Genomic DNA, 15,243 nt, shown 5'->3' with positions numbered 1-15,243 from the left:
CCTGTGGCAGAGGATGACGTGGGAGCCCTGCATCACAGGCAACTGCTGACTGCAGCAGTCTCTCCTTTCTCCTCGGGCTAGGACCCCTGACCTGGGAATCTCCACTTAGACCAATCCTCCTTCCCAAGGGTGGGGATTAGGGGTGGGTGTCCCATCTGTACTGGTGTGCCATCCCTGAACAAACTATGAAGCAACCACCTCGGGAAACAGCCAACTGAATCCTGGAAAGCAGCTTACCCGGCCCATGGGATTTGCTCTCCTGACTTTTTGGTACTGCTGGCTGTCATTTTCTTCATTCCCCAACCTCTTCTTCATCGCCACAAATTCTGGAGGATCTCTCTCTCTCCAACGGGACTCCAGAAACTGCACATTGGGGACACTTTCACACTTTAGTAACTCACCTGCCACAGACTGCCTCTCTTTGCAATACTAGTCCTTCTTGGCCACTTGCCTCCGTGAACCAAAAGGCTTTTACATACCTGTTACTTCTGTTTCTTTTTCAGGAAAGACGTTGACTCTAAGAAATCCTATTTAAAGATTGATACTTACTTGCTATGTTGTGACCTCTGTTTTACAAAGTTTTACTTATTAGCATATCGTTTTTCCCTTTTGACTTTTCTTAATATATAGGTTTTTGTATATAAATGGTGTGTGCGAACACTCATATTTGGTATGAATATAAAGTGTGCACTGCACTAGGAGTAGCAGACAGAGAGGTTGCTAGTGTCTACTGGTTGGGCATAGGTCAGGACAGGACCCCAGCAACATCGGATGAGCGGAAACATAGCTTCAGGAAGCAGCAGGGGGCCGCACAGAAGATCCAACAAAGGTCATAGCTACGTTGTTGAAAAGCTTGCAGAGAAAGGTTATTGGAGAAGTAGCTGGAGATGCTGCGATTGTCAACCATATTGGGCAAGATCATCAAACTAACATGCTGACCCAATGGAATAGATCACCAACCCCAATTACGTCAAAGGGACCCATGGATGATGTCTGGGCGAAGAAACGGAAATTCAGTGGCTTTGTATTTGTAAAAGAGCAAAAAGGGACTTGTAATGGGTTAGGGTCACGTGTTTCAAAGGCATTGCTCCTGGACATGCCACTGAAAGTCTCCAAACCAGTAGGATGGTGTGAAAGTCCTGCTTCAGTCATCGGAGGCCCAACAGAGAACAGTCACGCCAATAGAATGCAGTGCTCTAATTCCAGGGTCAAGCAGAAGCAATGAGTCCTGTATGTTAGAGCAGTGCAAGAACACCTTCTGGAGAACAATCACGGTAGATCAAGGAGAAGGAAAGAGTGCCTTATATATTCCTTCTGATATTGTAAGGGGGAGCTCTTCAAAGTCTGGTTTCTTGAAGTCCACAAGGTTATGTTTCTTATCTTTCATCCTCGTCCTTGAATCAATTTCTCTGGATGCTTCAGGATCAAATTCCAGAAGTTGACCATCCTGATGCAGAATGCCAACTTTTATGCCCAAACGAGAGGGAGAAGGTTACCCAAACCTCTAATCGCACACTCATGCACTATTCAAGCTTTCCGAGCTGGCTACCACACAAGCCGTTATGGGAATTAGCTGGGACAAACACTGGACACATGGATTTCAGGATAATTTCAGACACTTTACCACCATCCGACAAACCAACTCCACAACTAGTCAGATCGCACCTTAGAAAAAAAGTCTACATGTTCATTCCTTTGTCTACACCTGAATTGCACAAAGGCAACAAAGTACACTTGTCTGGCTACTGCATTTCAAAACTGGTAGAGACTCCATTTTCAGAGTAACCAGGAAGAAAATAGGCTTCTCGTGGGCTACAATGGTTACAACTCATGTTTTAAAGTGCACTGCCACTAGCCAAATTAACACTGCCAGTAGCCCCACCATTAGGAGCACATATGGATGGATTTGACTAGTTAAAATATTCAGGGCTTCATTAAAGTCAAGGGAAAAGGTGACTGATTTGCAAAGTGCGCTATAAAGTGGACCTTCAGCCGTGTACCTAATTCTGCTGATCTTTTTTTGGATGATAAAGGACCCTCACTTTGCATCTGTAAACAAGAAATCTTTAGATTGTATGTATGAAGTGGGATGGGACATAGTATTCAGTTACACATTTGAACTTGCCACGAAAGTAACTGAGTTTCAACTGCCAAGCCCACTCAATTCCATCTACACAAGACACCGCCACATTTAGCTTTTGTTATGGATGGAAAGTAAGACTAGCGCCCTGCAGGCAAGTGACTGGGTGGGGTTAGCATGTGTGCTTAATAGTCCTTTGAGACTTCAGTTTCTACAAAGGTGCTTTATTTTCCCCCTTCCGTACTGGAATTTTCTTTGGGGTTGAGGATGTGGGACTTTTGGATCAGAATTCTGTTTTTGGGGCTGCTTTTACAAATCGAGTAGCCCCTTAAATCTTTTACTATTTTGCTAGTTTCTAGGCTTTCTTGGAACTCTCGGTGGTACTTGTACAGAGGTCCCCTTACAACGCAGCACATTTTTGATACGCTGCCCTTATTAGCAGATATGCCTACATGGGCAGGAAAGTTCATAGAGCCTCCCCATCATGTCCATGTCTGAGCAGGCTCACCTAGAAAGGTTTAGGGAGTAGGCTGGGAGCAGGTATGCAATTTACTTTTGTCTTCACCACTCTGTAGCCCTTTTACTCCTTTGGTAGTGACTTGTTTCTGTTCTGTATGGCAGCAAAGTGGCCAACAATGGATTTTTAATGTGCTACTCCCCAACCATTTGTGATTGTTGTTTTTCCTTTGTTTGTTCCACAAGGAATTGCTGTTTTGCTTAGATTGGTGCTGTGCAGAGGGCAGAAGGGCTTTTCCAAGTGGCTGATATCTAGTTTTAATTCTAGTAGCCTCAGTCCACATCTCGGTGTGGCTGCTACTTTGCTAGCAAATACGGATTGGATGACTGCCAATACTGTGAAAGGTACATGGATGTTAGTTGATGGGCGGAGCTAACCCCTTTTTTCCTGTGTGTATTTCTAGGAATATTCCTGCCATTTGTCAAATTTAATTTGCTGAAATGTGCCTGTAAGTAGCTACTGAGAAATTGTTCCCGGGATGTTGGTGCTGCTGGACTGCTGTTGCGCTCCTCTCTGATGGTGCAACTCTGCTTCTTTGCTGTGTAATCTTGCATGCAACTCCTCATCACCTTCCATCTGGCAATCCTCTGTGGAACATCATCATGCCTGCAGCCTTCTGGTGTTTCCCTGATTTTTCCTGAATTGCGGTAGTCGCCAACCGATTCTTCGTAGGACAACCGGACCCACTGCAGCTCTCCTCATTATGGGATTGTTCAGTTGCCTGTGTAAAGTCCTTTTGTCTCCACGCAAGGCCACATGTGATGTGCCCATGAGGATCAAATCTGTGCTTTCTCATTGATGTCCTTGGTCTGAGTACAGACCCTGCAACATGTTCAGCACAAGAGGAGAAACTAAAATACTGGTCCTAAAAGTGATCTGTGCATCCGCGACTACTACTTTCTCTGTAGCATCATTCACCCTGGGGTGCCTCACCGGGTCATCTGACCACCTCCTTTTCCCAGTCTGTCGCTGGACCTCTTCGGGGTCTCTTGGCTCTCTGTACAATTCTTCAAGTCCTCTGTGACTGCATAATCTTTCTTCAGTGGGCTTGTTGTTTCATGTGCTGCCATTCAACACTGGACCCCTGTTTTTGAACCTGGCTTTGGATCTCTTTCGGCGGGGACTGCAAGACTCTCCAGACAAGTGGCTAGTGCTCCCTCTAATCCTGTGACCTGAAAGTAGTATGTGACTACATTTTCACCACAGCCGCAGCTGATCTACGTTCTTTGTACAGTTAAACCAAAGGGACATGCGTTTAGAAAACAATCTAGCTAAACCTTTTATAAGTATCGAGACATTTAAGTAGTAACTTGTACTTGATATATTCTTTGATAGGAATTTGCTTTTTGTTTTTATAAAGACCTTCACTTGTATGAACTGCTTTCACACTTTTTAAAGTCTTCCAAACAACCTGCTGCATTTTACGTACTGTAAAGCTGTGTTCTTCTGATTTTAAGTGTGTTGGAGAGGAGTGGGGGTCTCTTTTGGACCTTTTACTGTGTTGTCTTTTTCTCAAAGTATGTAACATTTCTGTGAAAATTTCATAGTACATGACATATTTACTGAAAAAAATACTTGCTGTTCCACTGTGCGGAGTTCCTTTGATTCTATTCTTCTGTGGTGTGCGATTAGCTTTACCCTGGTGCCACTGTTCTCTCCACCGACGAGTGAATCCAGTCTGCTCAGCCACATTACCATTGTTAGAGTAAATGTACCTCGGGGAGGGAGGTCAGGGGTGGGGGGGGCATAATAACCATTCCTTTTGGAAAGTATCTTCTCACCTAACATTTCACACTGTCCTTTGCCCAGTAAGTTTCCAACTGTGGACAGAAACATTGTTTCAGGGAAGCAGATGAGTGTAGAACTTGTTACCTGTACATATTTCATAATTGAAATCTGCTTCCAGCTATACTTAACTGTTTTTTTTTTTTCTTTAACTCAGTTGGAAAGGTTGGCCAAAATTCACTTGTAGCATGTGGAGTGGACCTGGGAAAAGCAAAGAAAATCTTTGAAAAGAAGTAAGAACCTTTCACAATGACACTGGGCAATGTTGGTGTCTTCACATAAAATCCTTGAGTGTCGGTTCTTTATCATCCATGTGTAAATGTGATTATGCTATAGCAATGACAACACTTGTAATACGTATTAAAGAATTTTGTATTATGCGTAACTGGGCCTTCTTTTTTATGCATTCCAGTGTATTGTGATAGGAACAACTGCTCCTTTTTCAGTATATTGGGGGTTTGTCCTGTCACATTGTCATCTATGTTCACCAGAGAGGTTGCTGGTGTACAGTTGGCATATTCTGTGTTTACAGTTTTGAATTTGAGGGCTGGGGCCACTGGCTCTCCAAGTGATGAGTATTTTAATCATGATCTATGAGCTGTTTCTTGATTGGGATTTACTGCAGCATTTAGATCTGTGCACTAGATTGGTGGGCACAGCCAGGAGAAAACATCTACACTCTTTCAATAGCAATTTGAAAACGATACCTGCTTTTTTGGGAACCATTGAAACTTAGTGGAATATGGGTAGATTCCAGGACTGCAGACATGAACAAGACTTTATTAATGCAGCACAGGTATATAGGAGGAATTGAACTGTGCCCCTAGAAGACTGACTTTCATTGAGCATCCACAATGCAGTGCAGGCGCCCAGACCCCTGACTTCTATTTTTAGCTAGCCATGAAAGACACCCAGAACACAATTGGGATGTTTAGGACAAAGGTGACAGTTATAGGATTCATCCTATGCATTCAGAATGTGATGGGAAGCCTACCATCTGGTAAATGGGCCTAGATTAGCATAGGTAATAGATGTGTTTGCTAGTCCTCGTAACGCCTTCAGTCATGGATACAGACTCATACCATTCTTGATCATGGGACCTTCATTAATATGTATACACATTGAATAGCTCTGCCTAGGAGTCGCATCATTTTTTCTTTTAAAAAAAATTTCCAACTAAAATGTGTGTGTAATGGATCATTTCAGCTATGTCACACGTGCTATAGAGAATACATTACGAGTATGAACACTGTTTGTATTGGGCAGTGCTATTTTATGCATAGCTTCCTCAACCCTAGACCGACAGCTCTCAAGGTTTCAGAAAACTGCAAAAGAGCTTCACCATTATTAAGGATCATCAGTGCAGTTTTGGTGCTTTTTTATTAACCTTGCCCCTTTCTTTCCCTTCTTAGGAAGTTTTCCTGCCTCTTCTTTTGCAGGTGGTTAACTGTTGGAAGTGGATCTAGGTCAAATTACCTTTGCTCCACTCACCTGCTTAGCTATGCCCCTTTCTTTCTTAACTCTTAGATCACAGGGAGTCACTTGTGGAGGTGTCCGAAGCATAGGGCAGATGAAGAAAAGGGCAACTCTTGTTTGGTCCTATATGGGCCTGGAAAGGGATGGAACCCTGGGGGCCTGCATCCCAGGCAAGCTAGCAGTATGTGATCTTGCTCTTAAGGTCTTTTGCCTGCCATCCACAGCTGACCATGGCCACCTTGACCTTCACTTAAGGGACACCAGCTCCATAAGCCGATCCAGCCTCCAGCAACAGTGAGAGAAGATCATTTGACCTCACTTTTGCCTTTTTCTGCACACTGTTAAGGCAGTTTCTGAACAACCCACCTTTTTGAGGGCGGTACAACCACTATCCGTAGAGAGGCGAACACATCCAACCAAGAGGGGAAGTGTCAGGTTAGATTGTCATAGCAATGATAAATCTTTCTGACCTGTGTCAACCCCAGAACATTTTGCTTTTACTGGTGGTTTATTTTTCCTTCTACCTCTGTGAGTGGGAAACATTTTCCACACTCACAGAATCTTTTACTCTTTTTATGGGTGTTATTTTTAAGACTCTCCATAGTGTCTTTTTTAAACGTTTTCCTCTGACAACTTTTTGGCAATAAGTGCCTATTGTGGGTTACCCCAGGGGCTCCCCTTTTAACTTTCTCTGGCTAACCTTGTGAAAACTACAGTTCCCAAGGGTAGAAAGGATCTTCGGATCCCTTTTACATTTTATTAAGTGAGACCAATACCCCCACCGTATGTGGAGTGTTGGGGAGATACTGAGTTTCCCCTTTCTCATTTTAAATGGAACATTTATATTACAAGGACAAAATTACCTTTAATGGCTGGTGGCAGTGAACCTTTTTATTAATTCGGTACACCCTTACCACGGGCTGTTTGCACAGCCCCAGTAAAGGCACCCATGGGTGCTCATTTTCCCAAAATGGACCCTGCCTTCGTTTTTTGCCGTTTTAGTGTTCCTTGTCCTTTCTTGTTCCTTCCCCTGACCTCCAGGGTGGCAAATGCCTTTTTGTGATTTTTGTGCACTCCCAGCACAGGCTTCAGAGTGTGAAGGCAGGAAGCGAGGGAGGAGTCCAAAACTCGGCAGCCCTTTGCCTTCCATCCTGCCTGTGAGAATCCAGTTCAAACTGGGTGACTGGCTGTCCTGAAAGGATTGCCAATCCCCCAAGTTTGAATGTTGCATGTCTATTTGATTGTCTAAGTTCCTGCATAAAAGTCTGATCCTGGAAGCTGAAGCGGTAGTTGACCACTGGAACCAAAAACGAAGAGGAAGATGAAGCAGCTGAAACGATTTCCAGCGGCCAGAGAGCCTGCTGTGTAAACGGAGCCTGCCGTTGCCCTTCCTTCTAAGCGACCTGGGGACTCTGAAAATGACATCCCGGACCCAGAGCCTAGCGGGAACCACTAGACTCAAGCATTTTGAGCCATACCACGTCGTGCTGCGACCCTCAAAGGCTGCAATACCCAAATACCCTGGGACCTCAAGCCATTGTGCAGGGTGCAGTCTTCCGAATCTCGCAGACATTTTGTGGGCATCCTGCCGGACCTCCAGATCCACAGAGCCGCGTCCAGCCTCAAAGCAACCCTTGCCTGATGCCTTCTGTGTCGATCCATACTGAAAAAGCCCATCCAGGGTCCTGTCATCTGTCCCCCTGACAAGGAATGTGGTGCCTGGGTTTTTGGCTACAGATCCTGAAGTCGTCCTGCTGCAAAATCTTTTTCTGTGCTGAGGTACTGTGCTGACTTGCGTATTTACTTACCTTAAGTCTCTTCTGATTCCTGTGTAGTTCTGGGGTGTTTTCCTTTTTTTAAAAACTTTCTTTATTCATGGTTACAAAGGTAAAACGGCACCATATCTCATCACAACTCGCATATACAGCAAAGAGTACATCTTAACGTGATTCTGTGTTCACTGTTACAAAGACATGTCATCACTCCCAATCATGTTACATAAATAGACCCTGAAAGGGCCCCAAATGTCGTTGGGTCTGCAAGATGCAGGATGGGTCAATACAAACTGTTCTTCTGCCTCATTTATATGTGTTAATTCTTGCGAAAAATGATTCATACTGGGTGGGGCGGAACTTTTCAATTTCTGAAGTATGCATTTTTTGGCCATGGCACAAGTAATATTGAATAATCTTCGAATTTTTTCGGAACATTTGCCAATATCGCCAAATATTTCTCGGGGGTCATAACAGGGGGAACCTGTGTTATTTCTTCCAATAATTCTGCCACTTCTCTCCAGAACCCCGCCACCACCGGACATTTCCAGTACATATGGAAAGCATCAGCCTGAGGTGTATTGAACTTAGGTGGCATAGAATGGTTGTAGGGGTGCACTCGTATGTTACAATTCAAGGATGGTTATGTTAGAAAGATTAAGTAAGTAACCAAACAATTCTAGGTGCTAACCTATTAGATCTGAGCTACCAGATCTGACAAATATTGGATAAAAAAAAGGTGCCTCAGAATCCCGCCGAGACACAAATAGGTGCACTGCTAATACAGTAAAGACTGCAAAAGTATTTGTTTTATCAATAAATGTTATTCGAGGGGATTGGGTCCTCCGACGTATTCCATATCTATGACAGGTAATCACCACAGCTGTGCTGCTTCGGAAACTTTTTTCTACGTCGATGCGGCATCCGATGTGATGAGTAGGACGCACGACGCCCGTAGCCTCAGTTCTGTTTTTTCCGCGAACGTGTTGCTTCGTGAATCTCGGTTACGCCTCGACTCTTTGGAGTTCTGTTCTTCTCGGTTCTTCGAACCTGTTCGTTTTTGTGAGAAAATCCTTCGTAAGAAGATGTTTTCTACTTCGTCTTCGACCCCGCGTCCGGGCTTCAAGAAGTGCGGGGAGTGTGGGTCCAAGATGTCGGTGACGGACTCGCACAACGCCTGCCTCTGGTGCCTCGGGGAGGCCCACGACACGGATGACTGTATCGACTGCCAGTCGCTCACGTCCAAAGCCTTACGGGAACGTAAGAAGTTGTTGTCGGTAGGTCAGGTGTCCAAGCCTCATAAGTCGAAGTCTGCGGGGCTTTCGACGGATGATTCGAGAGGTGACTCTCCGCGTCGTCGTCGGAAGTCTCGTGGGTCTCCTTCTAGGAGTCGGTCTCGCCACTCCTCGGCCTCTTCGAGGCATTCTCGGAAGCGCCGACAGTGGTCGTCTTCCAGGTCCTCTTCTGAGGACTTTGCCTGGCACGTCGCTTACCCCACCAGCCGTGCGACGCCAGAGGAATGGGCTTCCTTCGGGAAGAAAATGCTGGCGAGTCTCGAGTCGCAGGGTACTAAGCCGTCCGCGCCCCCGAGTGGGGTCGGCCGTGTGAGGTCGAGAGACACCGCTCGCAAGTGTGGTCGGCACGAGTCAAGGGAGAGGTCCCGTTCGGACAAAGGGACTCGTTCTCGACGTACCCGTTCCAGGTCCCGGTCCTCGGCACGTTCGAGACCGTGTGCACCTGTGATGTCTTCGAGGAAGACATCGATGCCTGAGGCGTCGAGGGCGTCGACAGGCTTTCTCGAGGTTCCAGCTCCGAGGAAGTTGTCGAAGCAGTCGACGCTCAGGTCGTCGAAGGACACGCTCGGAGCTCCGGCTTCGAGGACTGTGTCGACGCTGTCGATGCTGGCGGCGCTGCATCTGACGTCGACGCCGATCCTCTCAGCGCCGATGCCTGTTCTCTCGACGCCGGCGCCGATTCACTCGACACCTTTCGAGGTCGGGGTGTCGGAGGTACCCCGTGGCACGGGGGAACCCCCTAGAAAGACTCTGGTTAAGAGCAAGCACTCTCGGGTGCCTTCTTTTCACCACCTGGAATATATTTCGGAGGTGGATGAGGATTCTGATGGCCTGGCTCCTAGTCAGGTTCCAGATGAGATGGTCTCGGGCCATAGCCAATTTGACGATTTGAGGCAGTCACTGTCTGATGCCAGTGGACAGAACACCTCTCCGGAGGTGGAGTTTTGTAGGCCTGAGCCTGGCTCTGATGCCGATTCCTCGTACCGGCGCCTTATGGCTAGGGTCTCCGAGTACTTGGGGATGGTCTGCTCCCCCAGGGGAGTTTGTGCAGGATGATCTCACGGACATCCTTGATGTTGGTTCCCCAACTGACCCGGTACTGCCGTTTCATATGGCTCTACAGAGAAGGGTGGCGGCGGCTTGGACTGCTCCGGAGAGTCTCCCGGCGGTGGGCAGGTCCTTGTCGCGAAAATACCGTCCAGCCAGTAGCGACCCCTGCTACTTGACCAGGCACCCCACTCCGGAGAGTTTGGTGGTGCAGGCGGCCACGGGCCCGGCAAAGCAGGCGTCGTACCCTACCATCCCTCCTGATGGGGACGACAAACATTTTGATGGCTGGGCGAAGAAAGTGTTTTCTTCGGGTGGTATGGCGCTTCAGGCGGCCAACTCTATATGTGCCTTGTCTCGTTTCACACACACTCTGTGGAACTGTGTTGCGTTAGCAGCTGAACATATTCCCGAAGGGGACGAATGGGATGGTTTCCTTGCTATGGTCCAGGATGGTAAGGATGCCATGTGCGAGTCCGTTCAGTCGGGTTTGGACATGGCTGAATGTGTCGGCAGGTCCATGGCGGCGAGCACCGTGATACGCAGGTTTGCGTGGTTGCGGAAGTCGGGGTTTGCGCCTGATGTGCAGTCCCGGCTCCTCATCATGCCCTTTGGCGGTGAACACCTTTTTGGCAGCAAGGCTGACGAGAGCCTTGAGAGGTTGCAGACCTCCAAAGCTGCAGCGAAGTCGTTGGGCGCTGCAGTTCGCCAACCTCCGCCTTTTCGTTCTAGGGGACAGCAATAGAGGGGTGGTTCCTTTCGCTATTACTCGTCCTTCAGTAAAGCGAGAGGAGCTAGCAGTCAAAGAGGCCAGCGCAGGGGTACCAGAGGTGGACGACAGGGTACCCGTGGTGCCAAGGCCGCTCGGGCAGTTGCCTCTTTGCCCTCAGGTAACGCCGCAGCCGCTACCACTCAGTCATGAGGCCGTGTCCCATGGTTCGCCGGTTGGGGGAAGGCTGGCGCAGCATCTTGTAGAGTGGCGTGCCATTACTTCAGATGTGTGGGTTCTGGAGATCATAACCCACGGCAACTGTCTTCCCTTTCGACAGAGGCCTCACGACAATCCACCAGGGACCCTCTCTTTGAAGAGTCCGGATCCGCTCCTTGCGCAGGAAATTCAAGCCCTGCTGGAGAAAGGCGCCATAGAACTGGTGCCTGTAGCGGAGAGGAACAAGGGATGGTATTCCCCTTATTTTTTTATTTCGAAGAAAGATGGGGGATTGAGACCCATCATGGACTTGCGCGGTTTGAACAAATTCCTCAGGAAGGACAAGTTCAAGATGGTTACTCTCTCTCAAGTCCTCCAGGCCCTTCAGCTTCAGGACTGGTTGGTGTCTCTCGACCTCAAGGATGCTTACTTCCATGTGCCGATCCATCCCGAGCACAAGAAGTACCTGAGGTTCGCGGTTGGCGACTCGCACTTTCAGTTTCGGGTCCTGCCGTTCGGATTGACCTCCGCCCCGAGGGTTTTCACCAAGCTCATGGTGGTGGTGGCAGCGCATCTCAGGCAAGGGGGGGATTCATGTCTACCCCTACCTGGACGATTGCTTGACCAGGGCGCGCTCTCCCGAGCAGGTCCTGGATCATCTGTCCGTCACCTGCCACTCCCTTCACAGGCTGGGCTTCTCCCTCAATATAAAGAAGTCCTATTTGACGCCAACACAGTGGCTCCAGTACATCGGAGCAGTGCTCGACACTTCCCTGGGGCAGTGTTTTCCTCCCCAGGTGAGGGCTCTTCACATTCAGCAGATGGTGCACAAGTTTCAGCATGCCCAGACGCTCCCAGCGTTCGAGTTCTTGAGGTTGCTCGGCCTCATGGCATCCTGCATTCTTCTGGTGCCAGAGGCTCGCCTGCGGATGAAATCTTTGCAGTGGGCACTCAAGATGCAATGGTCGCAGTCCTCCAGCAGGATGTCGGACCCGGTTCAGGTGCTGCCCTCGGTCGCCCAGGACCTTCTGTGGTGGGCCGTCGAAGGCAACTTGATGAAGGGGGCTCCGTTTTGGCTTCCCTGGCCGGAGGTGACGATCGTGATGGATGCATCCCTCACGGGATGGGGAGCTCATGCCAACGAGCTGACAGTGGTCGTTGGTCTCCGTCGGAGTCCAGACTCCATATCAATCTGTTGGAGCTGAGGGCCGTCAGGCTAGCCCTGAAGACTTTTCTGCCCACTGTGCGAGGAAAGAATGTCCTGATCCTGATGGACAACACAGTGGCCATGCACTACCTCAACAAAAACGGGGGGGGGGCAGGGTCACTTCCTCTGTGCAGGGAGGCGATGCAGCTCGAGTTCTGGGCCATCCAGCAGGAAGTTTCGATCTCGGCAGTTCATCTGGCCGGAGACGAAAACGTGACGGCGGACGCTCTGAGCAGGCAGAGCACGATCTCTCACGAGTGGGAGTTGGCTCAGGAGATTCTCCTGGAGATCTTCGCCCTTTGGGGGGGACCCCTCAAGTGGATCTCTTCGCCTCCAGTGTCAACCGGAAGGGCGAGAGGTTCTGCTTGCAGGAATTTCCTCCAAAAGGAGCCTTAGGAGACGCGTTCGTGGTGGAGTGGTCATTCCCACTGCTGTACGCGTTTCCTCCAGTCCCCGTCATCCCGCAAGTGCTGCGGAGGTTACGGAAGTTCGGTTCCCGGATGATCCTCATTGCTCTGGCGTGGGCTCGGAGGACGTGGTACCCGGACCTTCTCGACTTGTCCATCTGTCCTCCACGTCGTCTTCCCTACCGAGACGATCTGCACTCACGGGAGGGGGGTCAGGTTCTCCATCCAGAGGTCAGATCCCTCAACCTTCACGCTTGGCTTCTGAAAGGTTGAGGTATAAGGATTGAGACCTCCCTGAAGATGTGATGGAGGTGTTGCTCTCGGCCCGACGGCCAGCAACAAAGTCTCTGTACCGTTGGCGTACGTTATGCGACTGGTGCAGAGTTCAGAATGTGGATCCTTTTGCATGTGACATCCCCATGGGTCTGTCCTTTTTACTTTCTTTGGCCCACAGGGGCTTGCAAGTAGGTACCATTAAAGGTTACCTGGCGGCGCTGTCCATCTTTAAGCGCTCGTCTGAAGAGTGTTCCTACTTTAAAATCCCTTTAATTTCACAGTTTCTGAAAGGGCTCACTAATGTGTTCCCTCTGTCACCTTTCCTGGTGCCCGGTTGGGATTTAAACCTTGTTCTCAGGTTTCTAACGGGTGCTCTCTTTGAGCCTTTGCACTCTTGTCCTTTGAGACTGTTGGCTCTTAAAACTGTATTTTTAGTTGCGGTCACTTCCGCTCGCAGAGTGAGTGAGTTACAGGCACTTTCAGTTAGGCCTCCCTTCACTGTTTTCCATAAGGACAGGGTTGTCCTTAGAGTCCGTCCTTCTTTTCTTCCGAAGGTAGTGACGGAATTTCATTTGGCCCAGAAGGTTGTTCTTCCGGCATTCTATCCTCCTCCGCATCCTGGTAAGGAAGAGGAGAGGCTCCATAGGCTTGATCCTACGAGAGCTTTAAGCTTTTATGTTTCACGCATGTCCCGGGTCAGAGTGCACAATCAACTCTTTATTGGTTACGCTGGAAAGCGTTTGGGACAAGCTGTGACGAAACAGACTGTCTCGCTGGATTATTTTGGCCATCTCGGAGTGTTACCGCTTGGCGGGTAAGGACCCACCGGCTGGCTTGCGGGCCCATTCTACCAGGGATATGGCTGCATCTACTGCCCTGCAGAGGGGTGTTCCTATTCGCAACATCTGTGATGCAGCCACCTGGGCTTCAGTACATACATTTGTACGTCACTATTCCCTCGATTCCATCGGAGGACAGGATCTGGCCTTTGGCAAGGTGGTCCTTTGCTCTGCTATTTGATTGGCAATTCTAAATTTTGATTCTAAATTCTTTCCCTCCTCCTTGCTCTGGTACTGCTTTGGGAGTCTGTCATAGATATGGAATACGTCGGAGGACCCAATCCCCTCGAAGAACAAGTTACTTTCTGACCTGGTAACGTTCTTTCGATGGGATGGTCCGACGACGTATTCCATATCGCTCCCTCCCTACCTTCCCCGCTGCAGAATTTATTTTGCGATTGCAGCTTACGTTCCGCAAGGCTTTGTGTCTGACTGGCAGTATACTAATGTCACAAGTTCTGGGGGAAAAAACTACAACTGAGGCTACGGGCGTCGTGCATCCTACTTATCACATTGGATGACGTCGGAGGAGGTCCTCGACGACGGCGCATCGACGCATTCGACACAACGCAGACGCCGAAAAGTTTCCGAAGCAGCACAGCTGTGGTGATTAGCTGTCATAGATATGGAATACGTCGTCGGACCATCCCATCGAAAGAACGTTACCAGGTAAGAAAGTAACTTGTTCTTATATGTCAAACACATAAATAATAAACATATGTTGTAATTCACAAATCAAATAATTCATAAGACTCTGTATACACATTTGCAAAGAATAAACATTGACATAAGAATATAATTCAATTCATTCTAATTCCAATAGTCCACACTATTCAAAATCACAGTAGTATGCAAAACAAAACAAAGTGTAACACAATTGTAATTATCAGTCAATTCTCAGTGTTAATAAAGCTTATTATAACTGTCACGATATCTGGACCAGGAGTCCTGTTAAAGATGCTTATTTAAACATGCTCCACTAGTCTTATTACTACGCGTTTCGGGCTAGATGCCCTTCTTCAGGTATTAGATATCGTTTCTTCCTATGAATTTAATAAGAAAATAAATAAAATGTCAGTATGTTTTAGTACTCACTGTACTTGTAAAGGTAAATAACATTTAAAGAAATGTAAGTCTAACGACTTCCATACACTAACCTGTGTCTTCTATACTCGTCAACCAGATATGTACGCTGCTGTCTGTTGGGTACTATTATCCCCCCTAAAAACAAATCAAAGTTATAGAATTCAATTCCAGAGATTGACCTCAGGGCTTCATACTTGACATCAATGAATTATCTGTACCCCATAGAAGATCTGAGGCGGGACATTACGAAAAAAAGCGCGGTGTCCCGCACAGTAAACAGATCTTCCTAGATACAGGAATTCAATAAAGTTATTCATCATTCAGCACTTTTAACCTGGGGCTCACCTCTGGCTGTTAGTAGAGCCCTCAGAAGGATGTGTTGAGTTGGCCAGGTAATTCTGTGAGTTTAAATAAACTGCAGCTGTGAAAGAGACATGTATAGAGTTGTCACCTTTCTGGGTCATGTAAGTCTGAATTAATCATTCAAAAAATTGCACAAAAGCATACCTGCATGGAATTCAAATAAGA

General features: G+C 47.9%; 1 protein-coding gene across 1 annotated transcript in view; it reads left to right on the top strand.

Moving 5' to 3' along the window:
- PARP2 (poly(ADP-ribose) polymerase 2) overlaps nucleotides 1-15,243 on the top strand; it is a 695,158-nt gene that overhangs the window by 225,268 nt on the left and 454,647 nt on the right. Inside the window, exon 9 of the mRNA XM_069651725.1 lies at nucleotides 4,540-4,615. Within this exon, the coding sequence (XP_069507826.1) occupies nucleotides 4,540-4,615 (76 nt within the window). The remainder of the gene's footprint in view (nucleotides 1-4,539; nucleotides 4,616-15,243) is intronic.

Source organism: Ambystoma mexicanum, chromosome 3p, assembly GCF_040938575.1.
Source record: "Ambystoma mexicanum isolate Mex_15411 chromosome 3p, UKY_AmexF1_1, whole genome shotgun sequence".
NCBI lineage: Eukaryota > Metazoa > Chordata > Amphibia > Caudata > Ambystomatidae > Ambystoma > Ambystoma mexicanum.
This window is presented reverse-complemented; position numbering and strand designations above follow the sequence as displayed.